The sequence below is a fragment of the Balaenoptera acutorostrata genome, chromosome 19 (assembly GCF_949987535.1).
Source record: "Balaenoptera acutorostrata chromosome 19, mBalAcu1.1, whole genome shotgun sequence".
Taxonomy (NCBI): domain Eukaryota; kingdom Metazoa; phylum Chordata; class Mammalia; order Artiodactyla; family Balaenopteridae; genus Balaenoptera; species Balaenoptera acutorostrata.
The window spans coordinates 58,670,790-58,693,630 of NC_080082.1; the positions used below are offsets into that span (position 1 = coordinate 58,670,790).

Here is a 22,841-nt window from a genome sequence, read left to right on the forward strand (position 1 = left end):
AGAGAGGAGGAAGGAGGTATAGACAGTGAGGACAGGACAGAGAGAGACAAGAGGCAGAAGGAGAGAGAAAGGGAGAGAGGGAGAAAGAGAGGGAGAGGGGGAGAGAGAGAGAGTTCCGGGATTGGAGGGGAGAAGGAAGGAGAGAGCAAGAGGGGAGAGGGAGGGAGGGAGGGAGAAAGGCGGTGAGAGGCGGGGGCCTCGACAGGGTGGAAGGAGGGAGGAGAAGGGCGGGGCACGGAGGCCCAAGCGAGGGACCAGACTCAGCTCTGACTTTTTCCGCCGCGCTCGGTAAGTTTCCAATCCGTTATTCAGACTGGGATTTCTTTCTTTTCCTGGGTGTGCAGCAGTTTGGAAAGGAGACCCCAGCTTGGGAGAAGCTTGGAAATCCTTGTAATTTAAGAAGTGATCTCTTCGCACTTGGGGTGGAGACTTGGGAAGGGGTGGAGCCCGGCAAAGTTTGAGGGTTCCCAACAGTCTCCCCACCCGAAAACTTCCTGCCGTTTTTTTCCTGTGGCTGTCCATTTCCCCCGAGGACCCTGAGGTCAGGGCTTTTCGTGAGAACAAGCAGAGTCTGGGGACCCTTCAGCCACCTCCCCCCAGCCCTCTCCCGCCCTTTCTGGACACTTGAAGGGTCATGGGAAGCTGGCTCCTTCTTTTCAGGCCTCTCCCCACTCCCATCACGGATCTTGTCCACTTTCCCTACAAGGTGTCCAGTAGACACTAGTCTGGCAGCAGGGTGGGGTGGGGACCTCATGGGCATAGCCAGGGGCTGGGGTTTCCCTGGTGTTTGGGAGGCAAGGGGGCGAGATGAGTCACCGACCAGATGACTCACCGGGTCTCCCTTCCTCCCCCCACCCCAGGAGAGGAGTGGGGTGACTCAAGGATGCCTGTTTCTGGGGGTAGACCCCAGCTTCTGATGAATCTGAACAGGCGGCAGTATGAATTTTCATAACCTGGCCCATATGTGCCCAGGGACAGGGCTCTGAGGAGATGGGGGCCACATTGCTAGTCCTACTCATTTCCGGACCCAAGAGTCCATCCCTGGCCCCCTGCAGGCCCTGGGGAATTCAGGAGTCCGGGCCCCGGGCCTCCAGCCCCCTCCTCCTTCAGACCCAGGAGTCTGGACCCCAGCCTCCTCCTCCCTCAGACCGGGAGTCCGGGGCTCCTAGCCCCCTTTTCCATTAGACCTGGGAGTCTGGACTCAGCCCCCTTCTCCACCAGAATTCAGACATGTCCCCTGCCCCTGTGCCAACCTCTTGACGTGATGGTCTCCTGACGTCCCCACCCAGGCTTCCAACGCAGCCATGTCACTCCTCCTGCTGGTGGTCTCTGCCCTTCACATCCTCATCCTCATCCTGCTTTTCGTGGCCACTTTGGACAAGGTAAGCCTACTTGGAGTAGGAGCCTCCTGCTCTCCTGCAGACTCCCGCCACGCCCCTCCGCTAAAGTCACTCTGGCCCCGCCCCCTTTCCCTAGCCCTCACCCTTCTGAGCTCTGCCTCCACCCTACGTGCCTCCCCCCGGCCCCACTTTCCTACTAAATCCATGCTTTCCCATGGCACCTTGCCCTTTTCCTAACCCTTCCTAGTCTCCCTAACTTTGTCCTTCTTCCTCTGTCCATCCCAGTCCTGGTGGACGCTCCCCGGGAAGGAGTCCCTGAATCTCTGGTACGACTGCACATGGAACAGTGACAACAAAACGTGGGCCTGCAGTAATGTCAGCGAGAATGGTGAGGGGTGAGGGGCATTGGAAACTGGTCTGCAAAAGGGAGGGGTAACCCCAAGTCTCCTCCCGGGACCAAGGATTGGGAACCCCCCAAGGTTTGAGTGGGTGGGTCTGGGTCCCCATGCTCAGTGACCGAAGCTGATGTATGATGACCCATCTATCTGGATGGTAGGGGGAAGTATGCTCATATTCTAAAGAGGATGGGCTAAAAGCCCCACTCCCTATGATTCAGAAGGAGTGGAGGCCACATGCTATAGGCTTAAAGAATGGGGGAAAAGCTCCCAAGATTCTGAGAAGATAGGATTATGTTTCCAAAGTTCTAAGGAGACAGGTGTTCTGAAGGGGTGGCTGGGACCAATCTGTCCAAGTTCCAATGGGGTGGACCACATTAAGTTTCTAGAGAGGTGAGGCTGAATCCTTCTAAGGTTCTAAAGAAGTGGGGCCAGATGCATCTGAGTTCTAAAGGGGTGGAGCTGCATCCATAGAAATTTCGAAGTCAAGGGTGAAAGATTAAATGCTTTTTGCCTAAGAGCAAGTAAGAATTTCTGCTCTCACTACTTCTATACAACATTGTACTGGAGGTAGCCAAAGCAACAAGGCAAGAAAAAGAAATAAAAGGCATAAAGATGGGAAAGGAAGAAGTAAAAATGTCTTGATTCCCAGTGAACATCTTTATACAGAAAATCCTAAAGAATCTGCAAACAGCTTCTAGAACTGATAAGGGAATTTAGGAAAGTTACGGGAATTGAGGTCGATATAAGTGATACTACTAAGTACCTAAGGTTGTATGTCTCTAAATGGAAGAAGGGTTGGTGGGGGCAATGATGAGCAAGCAGGTGGAGCTGGAACTCTGGACCTGCTGTGACTTCCACCTCTGTCTCCTATTGCAGGCTGGCTGAAGGCGGTACAGGTGCTCATGGTGCTTTCCCTCATCCTCTGCTGTCTGTCCTTCATCCTGTTCATGTTCCAGCTCTACACCATGCGGCGAGGAGGGCTCTTCTATGCCACTGGCCTCTGCCAGCTTTGCACCAGTGAGCACTGATCCCTGGGAATTGAAGGGAAGGGAGGAGGCCTGTGAGGATGTGTGTGGGGGGGGTGGGGGGCGCTGAGAATGGACATCTGATGAATGAAAACAATTCTCAACAACCTAAAGACCACCTGAGCTTTCTCCCTTGGCTACCTCTCTGCCCCAGGGACTTAGGGGAGTTGTAGTTTTCAGTGACTTGGTGGTTTGTCGTGTGCAGCTCTGAGTTATGGGGGAACTGGCACTTAGGGCTTCAAGGACCCAGGGCTGGGGAAGGGGGTGTGGACAAATAATTTAGATCCCAGGGATGAAGGGGGGCCAGCAGGGATAGGTAGCTAATTAATACCCCAGCGGAGAACTCTGAATCATAATAGTAGTGGTCTTATAATGTCAGCCAGCTGCTGTTTCTTGTGGACCTACTATGTATCAGACACTTCAGGGAGTTTTATGTACTCTTCAGTTTTTTGACTTCAGGTGCAAAGGACTAAGTTAATCATAGTCATCAGTTTTGGGGAACATTATCTTTCTAGGTTCCCTCTTGTTCTATTAATTCACTATCTGTGCGCTTGGCTTGTAGAAAGGTGCTCAAAAGTATTCCTTGAATGGATGGATGGATGAGTAGGTATTTTCGTCCCATTTAATGGATGAGTAAGGGGGGCCCGAAAAAATTAACTAAATTGCCCAAGGCCAGTCTGCAGTGGCCCCGAGGCACGGCGCTGGGGGAGCGAACCACAACTCCCAACAGGCAGCGGTGCTGCGCACTCGCCCTCCCGCGGCTTCTTTGGCCCGTGGGTTGTTGGGAAATGCAGTCTTCTTGTGCGGGTCCTGCGTGACGCGTGGTTCCCATCTCCCCACAGGCGTGGCGGTGTTTACCGGGGCGCTGATCTACGCCATTCACGCCGAGGAGATCCTGGCGGAGCGCCCATCAGGGGGCAGCTTCGGTTACTGCTTCGCCCTGGCCTGGGTGGCCTTCCCCCTCGCCCTGGCCAGCGGCATCATCTACATCCACTTGCGGAAGCGGGAGTGAGGGCCGCGCGTCCCCTTGGCTCCCCAGCCGGCTCCCGGCCCCTCCACCTCACCCCGAAGCCCCCACCCCGCCTCCAGAAAATAAAACCATTTAACCGCTCGTTCTACCTTTGCCTCCTTCCTTCCTTCCTTCCTTCTCCTGGGACCCAGGCTGCTCGTGCCCGATCTTTCCTGAATGGGGACAGCCCCCATCAGCAGCAGCCTGGCCTTCAGAACGTCCAGCTCCAAGCCCCCATCTCTCTCTAACTTGGGATACAGGAGCCAGCGATCCCAGCAGCCCTTCTTCCCCTTCCACAGACCTGAGGCCCCCGGGCCCTCCGGTCTCAAAACTCAGGATTCCTCCCAAGACTAAACCTTCAGGCACTTCTAGGTAAGAACCAGGAATCCGTGTTTCCAGTCCTCTCTCCTTGTCCAAGGGTCTCTCTCTCTCAACCGGCGAGGCTGTGTGTCTTGTTCTAGACTGCTGTTAGACAGGCTGGGACCTAGGACCCTTTGCTACCTTGCTTGCACCTGGACAAACATTTCCTCCAGCCACAAAATACAAAGAAACTATAAGGGACTAACTGCGTGCATGTGCACTTGAGGCAAATTCTGGACAACAAGATACTAAGAGACCAAAAAGCCCAGCTGCCACTTCTGAAGAACCAGGAGCAAAAGCAGGGTACTATGCATGCCCCCTGCACACAACACCGAAGGGGTGGGCAAAACACCTAAGCCACCCCTCCGGCCCGACCCCTGGACACACCCCTACCCTCAACCCCCACTTCAAGGGAAACTGTTTGTTCTCGCTCCCCCCTGCTGCAGCAGGGACCCCAATAAAGCCTTGCCTGAATTTCTTATCTGGCCTCTGATCAATTTCTATTGATTAAGGAGGCCAAGAACCCTGGTTGGTAACAGTTGGTCTCTCTTTTTTCTCCCTCTGACCCTTCCTCCGAGAAGACACTTTTCCATTTCCCTCTTGGAACCCAACCCCTCTTCTTCCCCGACCCTCTCCAAATGCTGCCTCTAATCTATATGACACCTTAGTAAAAATTAGATGACACCCCCCCTTCTCCAGGCTTACTCAACCCCACATCAAGACACATGTGGGAAGGGGAGAGGCTGACTTTTACACCAACCCATCCCCTGGCTGTGTGTCTTTGTGCAGTGAACCATCTGCCCTATCTTCCGTGTTCAGAAGACCCAGTCTTTTGGGGAACCAGGGCTCCGCTCAGGAGTCAGTTCCTCCCTAAAATCCTCTTCTGTGACCCACAGCCAATCTATTTCACCAACTCCAAGCCTAGTCTCTCTCTAGGACTACAGCTTTCTTTGCCCGGGACCCACCCAAAATGCATTCCCCCAAGACCCAGAGTCTCTTCTTTCCAGGATTCCAATGCCTTCCTTCTCTCCAACCCCTGCGGCTACCCCACTCATCCAGATTTATGAAACATGATTTATTCCTTTGGGAGAGGGGACAGGGGAGAAATTGATAGACCAATAAATATTGCACAGGCCACTGGTGGAGGCAAGATCCAGGCTGAGGTAGTTTCTGTGGAAAGGGTGAGGGACCTGGGCAGGGAAGGCGCCTGAGTTTTGTTGTTGGGGCCTGAGTGGACGTGAGCCTTGGGGTGAGGATAGTTTCTGGTTCCTCCTGGCCCAGCTTTCTGCCTGGCACAAGGCTCCCAACCCCTTCAGCCTGGACAAGCTGATCGACAGTTGACCAAATGGCCTGCCTTATAAGTAGCTGCAATTGATAGAAAGATCAGGTCTCCTCTAAAAATTCTGATTGGTTGCTTCCATGCAGGGACAACTGGCTGCCCAAGGTTGGTTGTGCCCAACAGCTGTCATTGGCGGTTTGCCAGAGAACCGGGCTAAAAGGCTCTCATTGGACGTGGGCTGGAGCTCTGCCTCGGTGAACACGATGGGCAGTTTGCCCGGTACAGGCTAAAAAGACAGTGATATATAGCCTCGAGAGGGCACAGTTTAACAACTCTGCCTGGTGGTTTGTAGCGTTGCACAGCTGTGATTGGCTGGCACCACGTTTAAATGTTTACGGTGGGGGGGGGGCGGGGCGGGGGACCAAGATGGAACAAAAGCATGGCCCAAAAGCCTTGATTGGCTGTTCATCCGAAGAGGGGGCCTAGCAACAGCTGGCTGCCTTGATGGGCGACTTTGTTTAAGAAAACAGAGTAACGTTAAGTAGTAATAAGTAACTGGAAGTTGTGGAGTGTTGAAGCATCGTAGCCATGATTGACGGCTTGTCGAGGAGGAGGCGGAGCTTACTTCCCAACCTGCTGGCTGGGCGGGGCGGGACAGAGAGGTTTCTATAAGGGTTCGTCAGTGCTGGCTGGTGCGGCCTTGGGGGAAGTGATAGTAGCCAACAGGTCTAGTTTGGGGAAACCCGGGGGCGGGTACATCCCGATGCTGGGGGTCAGGGCTTGCAGGTGGGCCAGGGCCCGAGTGCCGTTGAAGGCCACGTCACAGCCTGACTGGGCTAGAAGCCAGTTCTCCACCTCCGACTGGAGCCACTGGCAGGTCTCTGCAGAGGGAGAGGCAGGTGTCCTGAGGAGGTCAGACAGACCTGGAAGGACTGAGAGCGCGCAGCAGGGAGGGTGCAGCACGGCGAATAAGAGGGGTCTGGGTTTGGGAGAAGCCTAGGGGAGTGGGACAAAGCCTAGGAGGCTCAGCTTTGGGGCTTTCATCTGGGGACAAGCCAGGGACTCTTGTTCAGGGGAGGGACCACCTGGCGCTTACACAGGTAACGGATAAGGCTGTCTTGTAGGAAGTGTTTGGGTTCACGTATAGGAAGAGGCGGGCGGGGAGTGGGGAGCATGCCACAACAGGAGCCTGATCCAAGACTCCTACCGAGGTTGAGGTTAGGAGAGGGAGGTCACCCCAGGGAAGAGCAGAAGCTGGGTCAGGGGTCCCGACTGCTGAATCGGGTTCACCAGCGCGAGCCGGGACTGGGAGGTGGGCATCGTGGGGATGGTGTCTCACTGGCGCAGGGCCACTTGGGACTAATGGTTGTCTCAACCCGGTAGGGGCAGGGTGGAGTTTGTTCCACGTGGGGCCACATCTGAGCCAGGCAGCGGTGGGAAGGGGCGGGGCCTCGCGGGGGCGGGGCTGCAAAGGGGGCGGGGCGGGCGGGGCGGGCGGGGCACCTGGCGCTCGCAGTCCTACCTTCCGGCTGGCCCCGCGCCCCCCGGGGCCGCCGGGCCAGGAAGCTGTGCGCCAGCAGCGCCTCCTTGGTGTGCTCGTCCTGCGCGCGCAGGGCCAGGGCGCTGAGCAGCTCCGAGTTGTTGGACGTGCTGCGGTAGTAGAGCATGTGCGCCAGCTCCAGCGCCTGCACGCTGCGCCGCTGTCCGAACATCTGCAGGCCAGACGAGATCCGGGAGGGTCAGGGCCGTCCTGGGGCTCCACACCCCCATCCAAACACCACCCCCCCGCCATCCCACCCAGCACGCACCGTCACCCATATACACACCCCTGGGTCACTTACGCTGGTACAGCCCTTCCCGAGGGCTCCAGGGACCTCCCCAGACCTCTTCGGTTCAGGTCCCCAGGACTGGGGCCTGGGTATTTGTATGTTTAACCCACATGCTCTCGCCCCTGGTTTGCTCCTCTGAGCCACGTATTAATGGATGTGTTCGAGGATTTCCGGACCATAGGAGTTTTAGTCTGGGCACTTTTTGTTACTATGATTTTTTTTTTTTTTTTAATCCTTATCGTCTAGACACATACTGAAGTGTTTCCAGATGATGCGTGTTGGATCTGCTTCAAAATAATCCAGCGGTCGGGGAGGCGGTCTCTAGGTGAAACCTGATTGACTGTTGCTAACTGCTGACACTGGCGCTGGCTACAAGGGAGCTTATTACACTATTCTATTTCTGCATCTGTGTGAACTTTTCCATAATTAAAAAAAAGGTTTTAAATGTTAAATTGTCAAAGAGAAGTGTTAACGGACAACAAATACTTGATGAGCCGTTTTCAGAGAAGAAGGCAGGGAGGGCCAGGTCTGGGGCCCAGCTGTCTATTGGCTGCCCCCTCCCCCACCTTTGGTCCCGCCTCGCCTGGAGCCCCTTCCCCACCCTTGTTGTCCCTAAGGAGGGAAATGAGAGCCCACCAGTGCCCTCTGGGGCTCACACGCAGACCCTCCACCCAGATTTCTCTTCTCATCCACCAAATGAGTTCAAGGCTGCTGGGTCCTGCAGCCCACAGGCCTGGATGCCAGTCCCATCTCTGCCCCCCTCCAGCCGTGAGGCTGTGGCTATAGACCTGAGTCCTCGGGCAGCGCTGTCTGTGAACCAAGGCAGATGACAGGAAGTGCTTCGGAAGTTAATAAAACACTTGACACAAAGGCTGGCCAGTCACAAGCATTGAAACATTAGCTACACATATTTGTCCACACCCCTTGCTGGATGCTGGTCCTTGAAACACAAGTATCTTCTGCCCATAGAGTGCTGCCCATCTTACTCGGAGACCTAAGGTGAAATGCCTCTGAAATGAACACAGCCCTGGAAAATCGCTGAAATGGCCAGCACAGTACCAATGACACGCTCTGTGTGAACTGCACTCTCTTCTTACAAGGCCAGCACAGTTGGTTAATGTCCCCACATTGGAACGAATCTCCATTTCTTTGGTTGGAGGCAAGATGCAGGAATTGCGTGCGTTCGGGACTGTCTGGTATGAAAAACACGTTGGGTTGTGTGCCTCTTTTCTGCCAAGCTTATGGAGTAGAATTCTCGCAGGTTAAGTGAGCAGGTCGTGCCACTCCGCGGCACGCAGATGAGGCCAGACCTCTCCCTGGAGAGGGCTCACCACTGGCCACCTGGATGTTCCCTTCAACGCGGCCCACGCTGAGTGTGGTGTCTCCTCTCACCCAGCTCCCGGCGCAGCTTCTTCCTCCCCTGGGGTCCCTATCTGGGGTGGCCCCACCATCTAGCCCATCACAGGCCAGACCTCGGGCACCATCCTCGCCTCCTCCTCGCCAGCCTGTCAGGATCTGGCTCCAGCCTCCTGCCTTGACTCTCTCGGCCGGGTCCCCTCCCCTCCAGCCCACTTAGTGCACAGCCCCGGCCTTCCCCCCGGCCTCAGTCTTCCCCACTCCAGTCTGTCTCCGCACAGCCCCGGGACTGACCCTGCTCCTCCCCTGCTCCCAGCCGTCCCATGGCTCCCTCGTGCCCTCAGAGAGTCCAAACTCCATGGCCTGGCCCCTGAGGATTTCTCCCACTCACCTCGTGCTTCTCCCCTCTGAACGCAGCCCACAGTGAATTAGTCAATTTACCCCGAGCATTGCCCTGAGCACACCCTGCTCTCTCAGGCTTCTGGGCCTTGGAACAGGCCAAGCCAGCTCTAGCTGTTCCTGGGAAACACTCACTGCCTCATTGTCAAGGTTCAGGATGGTCGTCGCTTCCCACAGATGGGCAGATGCATCCTCGGGTTCCTGCAGGGCCCACTGCGACCTCCGTCAGGCACGTGGCTGTCTGTCCATGTGCCCCACACCTCTCCCTCCAGGGCAGGACCGGCCCTGCGGCATCTCTGGGATGCCAGCTCAATAACCCTTCTCAGGCTGCCTCACGGGCCTCCCCTGTGCTGGGCTGAGGGGGCCCCCAGTGAACCAGAGTACAGCAGGAGCCTTCTCAGCCCGTGAAGACTGGGAGGGCTTTCTGGAGCCTCTGAGCTGAGGGTAAGGGCTGAGGCAGGGTTGGTCAGCCCGATAACGGGGATAGGACATTTCAGAAGGAGGAACAGCATGTGCAAAGAGAGAGAAGAAAAGAGAAGCGGGGGGAGGAGCTACAAGTATATTTTGGTGGAGCTGAAGCTGGGAATTGTGTCAGATGAGGCTGGGGAAGTAAGGTCTCCGATGCCAAGTTGTGAGCAAGGGAGAAGCAGGGCCAGCCCCGGGGCCAATGGGGATGGGCTGGAGGGAACCAACGGGGGGGGCTAGGAAGAGGGTCTGAGCTGGAGCCAGGAGAGAGGAGAGGAGATGGGCACAGAGACTTGGAGTGGGGGGGGGGGGGCAGGAAGGACGGGCTGAGGACTGACGGGTTGGGGGGCAGGGCCAGGGCGACTTCCAGGGGTCTAGCCAGTGACTGGGGGACAACGGGGTCAACCACAGATGGAGAACCAGGAGGAGGAGCAGGTGTGGGAGAGATGCTGCCCTCCACCTAGCCAACTTGGCTGCTTCAGGCTGAGCACAGAGCAGCCCGATCTAGGAGATGATGGGGAGCTGCTTGTGGAAACCACGGAAGTGGACGAGCTCTTTTGGGGGGGGGGGTGGAGGGAGAAAGAGGGACGTGTATCCTGTGGCAAAATCAGCCTCCCAGGTGTTTGATCTGAGCATCTGCCCCAAGACAGGGAACTCGGGAGGACAAGGGGGTTTAGGGGAAGATGCATGCTGTGCGGGCAGCTGGCCAGAGGCCAGGGAGGCCCACATTTAAGGCATGGAGGGAGTTCCCTGGTGGTCTAGCGGCTAGGATTCAGTGCTTTCGGTGCCATGGCCCGGGCTGAATCTCTGGTTGAGGAACTGAGATCCCACAAGCCAAATAAATAAATAAGTAAATAAATAAATGATAAAGTGAAGGCATGGAGGCTCAGCCATGTCTAAGGGATGCAGTAAATTAACTAGTGAACTGGGTTTTAAACTGGGTGCGTCAGAGCCCAAGAGGCTCAGGACCCTCCATCCCCACGGGCCACTGAGAGGTGGCACGGATGGTCCTCCCTGGGCTAGAACTGTGCATGTCCTCCCCAGAGCAGCTCGGCACCCTCCCCTCCGTTGTCCGTGGTTGCCACACGCCCTCTATGCCTACAGCCCTTCCATAGCCCCCTGCCCTGAGGCTGAAGTCCAGGGCCCCTGCCTTGGCATTCAAGGCCCTCGCCACTCCCTCTGGGGCCTCGCTTCACCACGCTGCACCCCAGACTCCATCACTGTGAGATCCCCCCAAGCTGTGCTCACCCAGCCCCCTGAAAGGCTCAGTCCCCGCCTTTCAGAGCTTCCCTCCAATCCCACCTGACCCTTGGTTCTAGGTAGGAAGTGCTCCCCCCACACCCGCAACCCTCTCAGCCAGCGCAGTCTGGTTATTATCTGTGGGATTTATTAACCAGGCTGCCTACGAGCCCATTGGGATGGCTGAAAACAGCTTGAAGACCAATGAACCAGCAAGTGAATGATCGGGCACAACAGACACTTCATGCCAGTCCACATTCCTGGGGCAAGTGCCAACCCTGGGGAGAATCAGTAAAAGGCAGCCCCTCGAGGCCACCTCAGCCTCGAGACAGAGCTCGCGGCTCAGCAAGCAAAGCACAAGTTGGATTCCAGCCCCCAACTGTCCCTTCGGGCGCGCATCCTTGGATGCTGAACAACCTGCACAACTGGATGAGGCGGCCCTGCACTCACGTGTAGCGGAATCAGGAAGGGAGCCTGTTAACAATACAGGCCCCGGTCCCAGAGTTTCCAATTCAGTCCATATGGGCTAGAACACAGGAGGCTGCGTTTATAAAATAGCTCCCCTGGTGATAGTGACACCTGGCCAGGATGGGGAAGCCCAGCCTCAGGAGACAAGAGCCCAATCAGTAATAATAATAGTAATAATGCTAATGGCGAACTCTCATATAATACTTTCTGTACTATGTGCCAGGCTCTGTTTTCCACACTGTATGCGTATTAATTCATTTAATCCCCACAACAACCCCCACTGTCATCTCCACTTTAAAGAGGCACAGAGAGGTTAAGCAGCTTGTTCAAGGTCACACAGCTAGGGACTTCCCTGGAGGTTCAGTGGTTAGGACTCCACGCTTCCACTGCAGGGGAATGGGTTCGATCCCTGGTCGGGGAACTAAGATCCCACACGCCACGTGGTGCAGCCACCAAAAAAAAAAAAAAAGCTAAAAAAAAAGGTCACACAGCTAGAACACGGTAGAACTAGATTCAAACCCAGGCAGTCTGGTTCTAAAACACACACCCTTCCCACGTCACTAAGCGTGCAGTGAGTGGCTGTGAACACTTGTGTCCCACTAGCCAAGTGCCAGCCCTGCATCCAGTGTTCCTCACAGATTCACTCATTTTCTCCTCACAACAGCCCTACCAGGCAGGTCTTGCTATTATACCCATTTTCCAGATGAGGAAATCGAGGCACAGAGAGATCAAGAAACCTGCCCAAGGTTGTGTTGAGTAAATAAGGAAAGGAAAGGAAGCACAGCACGAAGCAGGAATAATCCACAAAAAGAGAAACAAAACGATAGGGTGGCCTGACCTGGCTGAACACCAAGGAGCAGGCTTGGCGGGGTGGGCCGCTTACCTTGGCGGCCCGCAGGCCCATGAAGGCAGTGAAGAGCAGCAGCAGCAGGGAGGTGGCCATCTTGAGGTCGGAGAGCACCACCATGCCCACATTGACGAAGAACACCACGCCCGAGACGACCAATGTGACATTGAGCAGGGCCCGCTGTAGGGTGGGCGTGCGCACCTTCAGCTCGGGCAGCAGCTGCTCCAGGCCCTCCAACGGCATGTCCTTGAAGCTCTTCAGCACCAAGTGCCCCCGCTTCGTTCGGGCTGCTAGCACCACCCGCTTAAAGTATCTCCTGATGGCCAGAGATGGAGAGGCAAGGATGGTCAGGATCACCCCAGGGAGCCCCACTCCAACCCTAGGACACTCTCTCTGGCTCTGTAGTCACATCATCATTTTAAAAGCTAAGTAACAATGGTGGGAGGAAAGTCAGACATAAGTGTCCAACAATAAGGGATCAGTGACATGATGCGATCCCTTATTATTGGACACATAGGTTGCTTCTGATTTTAAGAACTTGATAAATGAGAGCTAAGATTCTTTAATTATCTTTTTAATTATTTTTTAATTGAAGTATAGTTGATTTACAATATTGTGTTAGTTTCCTGTGTACAGCAAAGTGATTTAGTTACACACGTATATATGTATATACTTCTATTCTTTTTTTTAAATTTTCCATTATAGTTTATTACTTTAGTTAATTTTCAAATTCAAATTCTATATATATTTCAGAGTATCTGCTAGGTGCCAGGGAGTGCTATTTAGCTCTGGAGAGACAACACTGCCTTTGTGGAGCTGCCTTTGTGGAGCTTATAGGCCAGCATGAGAGACAGATAATTAAACACAGACTCTGCAAGTATAAGTATCTCCTTGGAAGAGAGTCCTGGAAGTGGAATTACTGGTTTAAAGGATATAAGAGACTTTTTATCTTTGGTTTTTGTTGTGTTTTGTTTTTGGATTCGTGACCGTATTTGATACACTGATTTCCAGAAGGATTGGGTGATTGACAGGTCCACTGGCTGACTGTGAGAAGGTCTGGCTCTCCTGACCCTACTCTGTATTTGAATATCTGTTAAAAACATAATGTTCATCAGAATCCTGGCGGTACCAGTTTTTCAGAATGTGGTCTTCCCTCTCTGAGCCTCAGTTTTCCTCATTAGGAAAATGGAGAAAAATGTCTTTACCCTTTCTCTTCCCCTGGGAATTGTAGTTCTTACTTCTCCTTGGAAAGAAAAGGCAGTATTTGATTCACCTCTCCCCCTTTCTTGACTTCCCACCCGGGTCCCAGACACCCAAATCCAGACACTGACCTGTCAGTCCCCTCTCGACTCTAACCTTGCTCCCTCTCGCTGCAGCTGGGGAACAAGGGCCGCCTCACCTCTCTGCAGGGGGCGACCTGAAGAAGCCACGCTTGGAGCCCACGCTGGACTTACGGGGCATCTGCCCGACTCGCTGGCCCAGGGCCCAGAACTGCATGTAGATATACTGGTCCAAATTTATCGTCACCTGCCAAGGGGGAAGAAGGAAACAGGGGCAGCTGAGCATAAGCTGGGGTGTGAGTGTGGGATACTCGAATTAGATGCCCCTGCCCCGGATGATCCCCTGCTCCCCACTTCCCAGGCTTATCATCACCCAGTGTGTAGGCAGAACAGCCACGTATGGTTGTTCACGTTGTATACTGCACAAGGGCACAACGCCCAAGATGGTGCCATTCACATCACAGTCATCTTTACTACCGTATTTCCTAGAATCTAAGATGCCATTGATTTTAAGATACTCTATAATTTATTATTTTATGAAGCAACTAAAAGGGAAAATATATTGCCAATTAAACTATTTCACACTACCCCTTGTAAGTCACATCCCAATTTCAGAGACAGTAAAGTATGACTTCGGAAAAAAAGCACATCTTAAAAATCACTAAAATGTGGAACTTTGGAAGATTTTAGTATTTTTATTATAATTTTGTTGACTTTTTTTTTTTTTTGGCCGCACCACATGGCTTATGGGATCTTCTTAGTTTCCTGACCAGGGGTGGAACCTGTGCCCCAGCAGTGAAAGCGCTGACTCCTAACCACTGGACTGCCAGGGAATTCCCTAATTTTGTTGATTTTAATGGTGAGTATTTTGTACTGATATTATTTATTATAGTCAGCCCTCCATATCCGTGAGTTTCACATCATTTATTCAACCAACTACGGCATGGAGAAAAAAATTTTTTAATTCCATAAAGTTCCAGAAAGCAAAACTGGAATTTGCTGTGTACCACCAACTACTTTACATAGCATTTACATTGTATTAGGTATTATAAGTAATCAGAGATGACAAAGTATGCAGGAGGATGTGCATATATATATGCAAATACTATGCCATTTTATATAAGGGACTTGAGCATCCGGGGATTTTTATATCCACAGGGGTCCTGGAACCAATCCCCACCATACCAAAGGACAGCTGTATTGGTTTTCTGGCAGATGGTGATAAAGTCTCTAGTCCTAAGAAGACCTGTATCTTATGATACTTTTACAACAGATGGCAGTGAAGTGACCTGAGAAAGAGGCGCCTTTTTCTAATTCACCAAAGGTGCCACAAGGGCTAGTGCCCTGTGTTCAGGACTACAACTCCCAGCAGCCTCTGTTTCCCAAAGGCTCCACCCCTACCCCAAGGCATCCTGGGAGTTTTGGTTCTCCTCTGGAAGACAAGCACCTGGACCTCATCCTGAGGGTGATGGACCACCAGAGCGTAGGCCAGGGTGTCCTCTGAGAGCGGGGAGAAGTTGGCCTGGGCCAGCAGGGGCTCCAGAGCCCGAAGCACCTCCTGTTCATTGGACAGACGCTGGGGGTCTGTAAGTGAAGGCTGGTCAAGGGTGTCCCTGTCAGGGTTGATGGGGTCATACAAGGCCTGAGGAGAGAGTCAGAGAGAAGAAAAATGAGCTAGGTCACTGCATGAGGGATTGTGGGTACACATAAGGATGTCCCTGGCCCCATCCTTTAAATGATGGGGTACCCCATGGCTTGATTCTAGGCCCTCTTTCCTTCTCTTCCCTCAAGCTCGCTCTAAGTCACCTTGCCATCCCCATGCCCTTAAACACCACCTCTGCGCAGATAATTACCTAACCCACATCTCCAATTCGGACCTCTCCTCCAAGTTCCAGACCTAATACCCATTTCCAGTGCATGAGCTCTGTCTTCCCCTTCTGCCACAGTAATAGAGGTGAAGGCGGCCATGGGGCTGCCCAGATGGACTACATTTCCCATCTTCCTCTGAGAGGCTAGGTGTGGCTAGGAGAATTCATCAACAGAATGTGAGCAGAAGTGACAGGTACACCTCCTCCCTCACTTCTTGCCCCCCCTGCACTTTCTACTCTTTCCTTGTTCTACCAGCTTAGAATGCTCTTCTGCCTACAACCCAGTTCTGAGCCCACAGAGATGAAGATAGTGCCCTAAGGGGATGGCAGAACGACAAGTTGGAAGGAACCTGGGTCCCGGCATCATCTCATGTGGAACAGAGCTGCCTATACACCCTGGCCCACTTAACACAAGGCTGTTAAGTGGGAGAGAAAGAATCCTCCACCTCCTTTAAACTATTGCCTTGTGGGGTCTGCTTGTTACAGCAGCTAAGCCTTTATAGAAACTAATACAAACTCTCCACTTGACATTTCTTTAGAGATGTCACAGTTGCCTCAAATCCAACATCAAGCCCACAAAATAACATCCTCTAATCCCTATCTTCCAACAAAACAACCATTCTAGATGTGCCCTCCCAAAGGTACCAGACCTAAATTGTACCATTGTAGATGCTGCAGACCTAGACATTTATCATCTTTTCATAAGGAAATAAAGGATATAGAACAGCACCATCCAATAGAACTTCCTGCAGTGACGGAAACATCTCCATGTGCACCATCCAATAGGTTGCAGCTGGCCACAGATGGCCACTGGGCCCTTGAAACGTGGTGGATGCAATTGAGGAATGGGATTTTAAATTGTTATTTAATTTCAATTATTTCAAATTTACACAGCCACGTGTAGATAGTGACTATCATATTAGACAGCCCCAGGCTAGGGTAAGGGGTGCTTTCTTCTAATTTGCACACAGACCCTGGTACAGACATCAAGGTCAGTGTGGACATCCACTCACACAGACCCTCGCCTTCACAGTCTGAATTCATCCCTGCACAGGGGGGAGAGCGTCTGACTCACGACCGTCCCCACCACCCCCCTCTCAAGCCTTCTATGTCCCACACTGGGGTCCTGAAACTCCTCCCCAAACATGCTCCCTCCCCAATTCCCCCCGCCACTCCACCCCACAGCGTCCCCCATCTTCTCCATCTCAGAAGAGGCCAAGCCCATCCTTCCGGGTGCTCAGGCCCAAAGCCTTGGGTCAGCCTGGACTCCTCTCTTTCTCCAGCCCGTCAGCAAATCCTGATGGCACCACATTGGGAATATTGATAGATCCAGAATCTGACCACTTCTCACCCCCTGGACTGTTGTGGTGGCCTCAGCGCGGGACTCCCAGCTCCCGGCTCCCATCCTCACCCCCAGTCTGTTCCCGGCACGGCCACCAGAGGGCGCCTGTTGTCATTTAAATCTGCTCACGCCTATTCTCTGCACAGAACCCTCCCCTGGCTTCCACCTCACCTAGAGTCAAAGCAAAGTCCTCCCTGTGCCCCACAAGGCCCTGCAGGATCTGGCCCCGGGTCCCCTCTTTGACTTCATCTTCAGCCCTGTCCCCCTTGGGCACTCAGCTCTAGCCCCACCAGCCACCTTGCTGTTCCTCCTTACACACTATGCACACCCCTGCCACAGGGCCTTTGCACTTATCGTTCCCACAGATCTCCATATGGCTCACTCTGGCCTCCTTCAGGTCGCTGCTCAAATGTCACCCCCTCACTGAGGCCTTCCCTGACTACCCACCTAAAATTGCAAAAATACCTCTGATTTCTTTTTCTTCTTAATTAGGGTTACCAGATTTAGCTAAAAAGAAATAAAATGCAGGACATCAAGTTAAATTGGATTTTCAGATCAACAACAAATAATTTTTTAGTTTAAGTATGTCCTATGCAATATATAAGGATTATATTACATGGACATAATTATACTTAAAAAAAAAACTATTCATAGCTTAACTGAAATTCAAATTTAACTGGGTATAGAAGGTTGAATACTGTCCCCTAAATATTCATGTCCCCCTGGAACCTCAGAATATGACCTCGGGCTTCCCTGGTGGCACAGTGGTTAAGAATCCGCCTGCCAGTGCAGGGGACACGGGTTTAAGCCCTGGTCCGGGAAGATCCCACATGCCGCAGAGCAACTAATCCCGTGTGCCACAACTACTGAGCCTGTGCTCCAGAGCCCATGAGCCACAACAACTGAGCCCGCATGCTACAACTACTGAAGCCTGCGTGCCTAGAGCCCGTGCTCCGTAACAAGAGAAGTCACAGCAATGAGAAGCCCACGCACCACAATGAAGAGCAGCCCCCACTCACCACAGCTAGAGATAGCCCGCGTGTGGCAACAAAGACCAAATGCAGCCAAAAATTAAAAAAGTAAAAATAAAATAAATTAAAAAAAAAAAAAGAATACAACCTCATTTGGAAATAGGGTCTTTGCAGGTATAATTAAGGTAAGGATCAAAGTGAGATCATACTGGATTACGGTGGGCCCTAAATCCAATGAGAGTGTCCTTATAAGAGACAGAAAAGGACACACAGAAAAGAAGGCAATGTGAAGATGGAGACAGAGATTGGAGTGATGTGTCCACAAGCCAAGGATTGCCGGCACCCACCAGAAGCTGGGAGAGAAGCATAGGATGGTTCCCTTCCTGCAAGCCTCCAGAAGAAACCAACCCTGCCAACAACTTGATTTTGGACTTCCAGCCTCCTGAGCTCTGAGAGAATAAATCTCTTGTTTTACGTCACCCAGTTGATGGTAATTTGCTATGGCAGCAGTAGGAAATGAGTAAACTGGGTGCTCTGTACTTTATCTGGCACCCCTATCTATGGTACTTAGCACCTCTTAACATATTTTACTTCTTTACCTTGTCAAGGGTCTGTCTCCCTCACTAGAACATGACGCCATGAGGCAGATACACACATCTCAGGCTCACCGCTGTGTCCTGGGGGCTGGAACCATTCGGGGGACACAGTAGGCGCTCAGTAAATATCTAGTGAGTGAATTCAATGAATAAATGCGTAGGAGAAAGGAGGAGCAGAGAGAGGTCACCTGCCAAGGTCACCCGCACGCCTAGTGAACGACAAAGCTGGTGCCTGAACTGGGGCTCTTCTTGTTCTTTGCCTGGTTCCTCAAGGGACTTAGGTCACCAGCAAATGGTCACCCAGTGTGTCTCACTCACCTTTGGTGCTTCTACCCAACCCTCTCAGTGTCTCCGTTTAAAACCTGCTGCCTCAGTGAGAATGTGTGTCTTCACTGTATATGCTTTCTGTTTCAATATATTTAAATGTTTATATAATAATATATTTTTAAATAACTTTTTTAAAAAGTGCTCCAAAGAAGAGCTTGGAGGCCAGGAGACAGGGGTGCAAATCCTGGCTCTGCCACTTGGGACCTGTATGATCTTGGGCACATCTGGGCCCTCTTGGAGCTTCAGTTTCTGCTTCTGCAAATGGGGCTGATGGCAGCTGCTCCTCGGTTCTGCAGGAAGGAGTTGCTGAGCCTGACACAGAGGGGCCGATGTTGCCCCTCATCAAAGCAAAGAGGAGAGCTATAGGGGGGCAGGAGCAGTAAAGGGTTAACTCGGCAGGCCTGGGTTGTCCAAACCCTGCACATTCCAAAGAACTGGTGGGCTCCTGGGAGGGAACCTCTAAGCCCTTGGACTATCCTGCCTGATGAGAGTATCTTGGTTTACCAGGGGCTTGGGCCACACCCGATAGTCTGTGCTAACAATGTGACTCATGGTGGGGCCATAAAGTAGCAGTTTGACCTCTGGCGGGGCTGGAGACTAAGTAAGTAAGATCAGCCACGTAGGCGGTCAGCCACGCCTGCCTGACCAACCACCATAAAAAACCCTGGACACCAAGGCTCAGGTGAGCTTCCCCGGTGGGTTATCACCCACCCTGCGTGTTGTCATGCATCACTGATGAGCGAATTAAGCACTGTTCCTGTGACTCTGCTGGGAGAGGACAACCGGAAGCTCTCACCTGGTCTCTCCTGGACCCCGTCCCCTTGCCTTTTTCCTTTGTGATTTTGTCTGTTCTCCTTTCGCTGTAATAAACTAGGACTGGAAGCATAACAGCTTTTCTGAGTTCTGTGAGCCCCTCGTGAAAATCAGTGAACCTGAGGGTGGTCTTGGAGACGCCCAACACAAGATCGTGGAGAAGGAGGAGGAGGGTGCTGAGAATTTGGCTTCCGCCGTTTCCTGGAGCTCTACTTCTCTCTGATTGCTCCTTATCCAGCCCCCTCACTGCTTCCAGTTCCCCTCCCCGACCTCAGGACTGGCACTCACTCCTCAGGACTAATCCCCCTGGTGGCTGCATGTAGCACCATCTAGATACTTCCAGGGTTATTTCTTAGCCCAGCCCCTTCCCCTGATCTCCAGCCTGTGGGCATTCAAGTCCCTCTCTCTACCGGGCTGTCCAATAGGCAGCTCAAATTTCTGAGTCCAAAACCGAGCTCTCAATCTTCCCCACAGACCTGTCTCCTGCCCCCCACTCTGTCTTCCACATCTCGGTAAGTGGCAGCTGCATCCTTCGGGAGGAGCAGGCCTGAACCGCTGGAGGCCCCCTTGACTCCTCTCTCTCTCAAGGCCCTGCCCACACAGCCGAATGCTGATGCCTTCGGACCACTAGCAGCGTCTGACCACTTTTCACCACCTCCACTGCTATTACCCTTGTGGGAGCTGCCATTATCTCTCACTTGGACAAACATAATAGACTCTTTAATAGATCTCCCTGCCTCTGACCGCCTGTTCCCTACATGGCAGCCAGAAGGATCCTATTGACACCCGAATCAGCTCATGACCCTCCTCTGCTCAGAGCCCACCTGCAGCAGCTCCCAGCTCACATAGCATAAAAGCCAAGTCCTCTGCGTGGCCCGCAAGGCCAGGCACAATTTTCCCCCACTCCCTCTCTGCTCTCACCTCCTGCCCTCTCTCCCTCCAGCCAGTGGTCCCATTGCCGTTCCCGCAACACTCCAGGCCCTCTCTCACCTCAGGGCCTTTGCACTTGCTTTTCGCTCTGCCTGGAATGTCCTTCCCCAGACACCCATCGGGCTCGCTGCATCGCTTCACTCAGGTCTTAGTTCACCTGTCACCTCCTCAGAGAAGCCTTCCTTGACCACCCTGTCTAAAACAGGTGCCCTTCTCGTCCCTCTCTATTCCACTTTCAATAGCACTTACAACTCCTGGGTATCATATTTTATAATTATTGATTTATCATCTCCCCAACTGGAATGTCACCTCCACAAGGGCATGGCTTCATCTGTTCTGCTCACTGCTGCATTGCCGGTGCTTAGAACAGGGCCAGGTTCCAAGTAAGCGCTCAGAGAATTTTTGCTTAATGAATGGATAAGCAAACAAGGATGACGGGGCCAGAGGGGCCCTGTCCTCACCTGCAGCTGGGCCAGGATGTGATGGTAGTGGAACAAGGTGCAAAAGTTCACGTGGGTCACGAACTCCTCCAAAGCCGCCTTCTCCGCAGGACTGGAATGGAACTCCTGTTACCTCGGGAAGCAAAACTTCTCTTTAGGCCTCTCCCTACTTCCTCATGGGGAGGAATTCTTTCCTGGGCAGCCCAGACAGACAATCAGAGCTCTGGGCTCTTTAAAATTTGGGCGTGTTTTAGAAGGGACAAGGGTTGATCAATTTCACTGGCCAAGAAACTGAGGTAGCTCCAGAGAGTGAAAAACAGATGACTCGAAGAGCTAGATGTTCAAGTTCCCGCTTTGACACTTACTGGCCAGCAGTCACTCCTTATTTGTGTGCCAGGCACTGTTTGCTGGCATGATATCATCCTCTAGAGGATGCAAGGAGGTTGATGGAATTATAACCCTCATTGTTCAGAGGGGACACTTAGATTCAGGGAAGTCACTTGCTGAGGGCTACACTGTCTGTATAAAGAGAAGTGGTGGCCAATCCAGGCCTATCTGACTCCAGAGCACACATATTTAACCACTTTTTTATGCTTCCTATCTCGGTGCCCGGGGTGAATGTCATCACTTCTCTGAGCCTGTTTCCTTATCGGCAACAGAGGATCATACCCTCTTTCTCAAAAAAGCAATGGTGAGAATGTGATGTGATTATGTGTGTCCGTATATGTACATGTGTGTTTATGTGTGTGTATGTATACTTTTGTGTATGGATAAAGCCCAGCACAGGACTTAGTCCATATAGGTGTTTAATCAATAATTATTAAATGAATGAATGATAATACAGAATAATCACAAGTATGATGGCAATAGTGGGGTAAGCTGTTAGGGTCGAGCAAGTGCCTACTTGCCTCACCCTTGTCCCCGCCCTGCTGTGGAGTCAGACCACTTTGGTTCAAATCTGGGCCACTAGTCATGACCTTGGGTGAGTCACTGCCCTTTTCCTGATTCAGTTACCTCATTTGTAAAATGGGAATGATGGTGGTTCCTCTCTTATTGGGTTGTTCAATAATTCAATAATATGTGGGAAATGTTTAGCACAGTGCCATATAATAAGAGCTCTGTGTGGTATCATTATAATTATAGCTTCGTGGGTATAATAATTATTATTAGGCAGTAGTAATAGTAATGATGAGGATGATTATTATACTCATTTTGTAGAGGGAAAAACCATGCCCCAGTGAGTGCTTGTTCCAGCCCCCAGAACAAGCTAGAGTCTGGAACTGCTGCTGTATCTGCATCTCAAAGGTCAGTCCCCTGCATTACAACTCACTCCACGCCCACCTGGGCCTATAAAGGGAACAGGAACTACAACTCCCTAGGGGCGCCAGGGCAGCCCTCTATAGCATGAAGGGCTGTACCGCCGCGAGGCCTGCCGGGATTCGTAGTTCCCAGGCTCTTGGACCCGGGACGGGCGGTACCTTTATCAGGAGGCGGAGCAGCTGCTCTTTGGAGAACGGGATGAACCGCTCGCGGTACTGCTGGGCCCAGTCACGGGGCTCCGTGGGGTTCCACATCTTGCGGTACTCCCCCATCTTGGCCGCCAGCGATGACAGGGCCCAGGTGTGGCCGAGGAGCGCGGGCAACAGGGGCCATACTCGGACCCTGGATCCCCAGACCCCTCGGGTCACATGCAGCATGGCCAGACCCTTTCCCCGCAGCCTAAACGAGGGAAATGGGCATAAGTCAAAGGTCATCTGGGGGTAAAGGCGCCCTCTCCACTTCCGTATCCCAACTTCCAGGGGCCGTTTCTACCTCAGGAAGGGCGCAGAGCCCATCCGCCCGCCTCGTAGGCCCTCCTGTCCGTCCCCTCCCACACTGCTCAGTTGGCCTGAGTCCTAGGCAGGGGTCAGAGGTCTTCAAGTCCTGGAGCGTATTGCGGGCCCAGAAGCCCTGTGGTGGCACAACTAGTCTCTGCGGGGTCTAGGCGGCAGGTGGATCTTAAGCGCATATGATATGCTCGGAAGGCTACATAGGGGTGCAGGGCCGCCCACCCCCGGCCAGGCAATCCTTTACCCTTTCCCTCACCTTAGCCAACGTTCGACTGTCATTGAGCCTCCTGCGCATGTGCAGAAAAGCGTCCTAGTCCTTCGAGGTTTGGCTTCAGTCCGCAGTAAGACGCATGCGCAATGCCTGGGTCATTGAGGGGGTCCATTTTCTTCTTCTAACGCCCTGTGTCGACTGCGCACGCGCAATCTGCCTG

At 52.7% G+C, this 22,841-nt stretch overlaps 2 protein-coding genes across 4 annotated transcripts; one reads left to right on the forward strand and one right to left on the reverse strand.

Moving 5' to 3' along the window:
* EMP3 (epithelial membrane protein 3) lies at positions 1 to 3,874 on the forward strand. 2 transcript variants are annotated; one of them, XM_007168215.3, is made up of 5 exons: positions 1 to 288; positions 1,290 to 1,382; positions 1,626 to 1,728; positions 2,615 to 2,755; positions 3,606 to 3,874. In XM_007168215.3, exons 2-5 carry the CDS (start codon positions 1,305 to 1,307, stop codon positions 3,773 to 3,775), a joined length of 492 nt encoding a protein of 163 aa, XP_007168277.1. In that variant the 5' UTR covers positions 1 to 288; positions 1,290 to 1,304; the 3' UTR covers positions 3,776 to 3,874. The 2 variants fall into 2 exon arrangements, with proteins under 2 accessions (XP_007168277.1, XP_007168278.1); XM_007168216.2 differs by having other exon boundaries at positions 162 to 288; positions 1,222 to 1,382.
* Positions 3,875 to 5,188: 1,314 nt separating this feature from the next.
* TMEM143 (transmembrane protein 143) lies at positions 5,189 to 22,837 on the reverse strand. Of its 2 annotated transcripts, XM_007168214.2 has the most exons (8): positions 22,667 to 22,821; positions 22,060 to 22,300; positions 20,603 to 20,707; positions 14,742 to 14,936; positions 13,414 to 13,541; positions 12,051 to 12,330; positions 6,934 to 7,123; positions 5,189 to 6,292 (listed from the first exon to the last, which is right to left on the reverse strand). In XM_007168214.2, the coding sequence occupies exons 1-8, from the start codon at positions 22,687 to 22,689 to the stop codon at positions 6,078 to 6,080; spliced, it is 1,377 nt and encodes a 458-aa protein (XP_007168276.2). In that variant the 5' UTR covers positions 22,690 to 22,821; the 3' UTR covers positions 5,189 to 6,077. The 2 variants fall into 2 exon arrangements, with proteins under 2 accessions (XP_007168276.2, XP_057390858.1); XM_057534875.1 differs by lacking the exon at positions 22,060 to 22,300 and having other exon boundaries at positions 22,667 to 22,837.
* Between the last annotated feature and the right edge of the window lie 4 nt (positions 22,838 to 22,841).

What these genes read in the sequence shown, in the direction of transcription:
- EMP3 (XM_007168215.3), top strand. Translation starts at nt 1,305, where the DNA reads ATGTCACTCCTCCTGCTGGTGGTCTCTGCCCTTCACATCCTCATCCTC. An exon ending in TCGTGGCCACTTTGGACAAG is followed by an intron (nt 1,383 to 1,625) that starts GTAAGCCTACTT and finishes TGTCCATCCCAG; the next exon opens with TCCTGGTGGACGCTCCCCGG. An exon ending in CAGTAATGTCAGCGAGAATG is followed by an intron (nt 1,729 to 2,614) that starts GTGAGGGGTGAG and finishes CTCCTATTGCAG; the next exon opens with GCTGGCTGAAGGCGGTACAG.
- TMEM143 (XM_007168214.2), bottom strand. Translation starts at nt 22,689, where the DNA reads ATGACAGTCGAACGTTGGCTAAG. An exon ending in ACAGTCGAACGTTGGCTAAG is followed by an intron (nt 22,301 to 22,666) that starts GTGAGGGAAAGG and finishes TCCCTCGTTTAG; the next exon opens with GCTGCGGGGAAAGGGTCTGG. An exon ending in GGCGCGGGGCCAGCCGGAAG is followed by an intron (nt 6,293 to 6,933) that starts GTAGGACTGCGA and finishes CTCCCTCTGCAG; the next exon opens with AGACCTGCCAGTGGCTCCAG.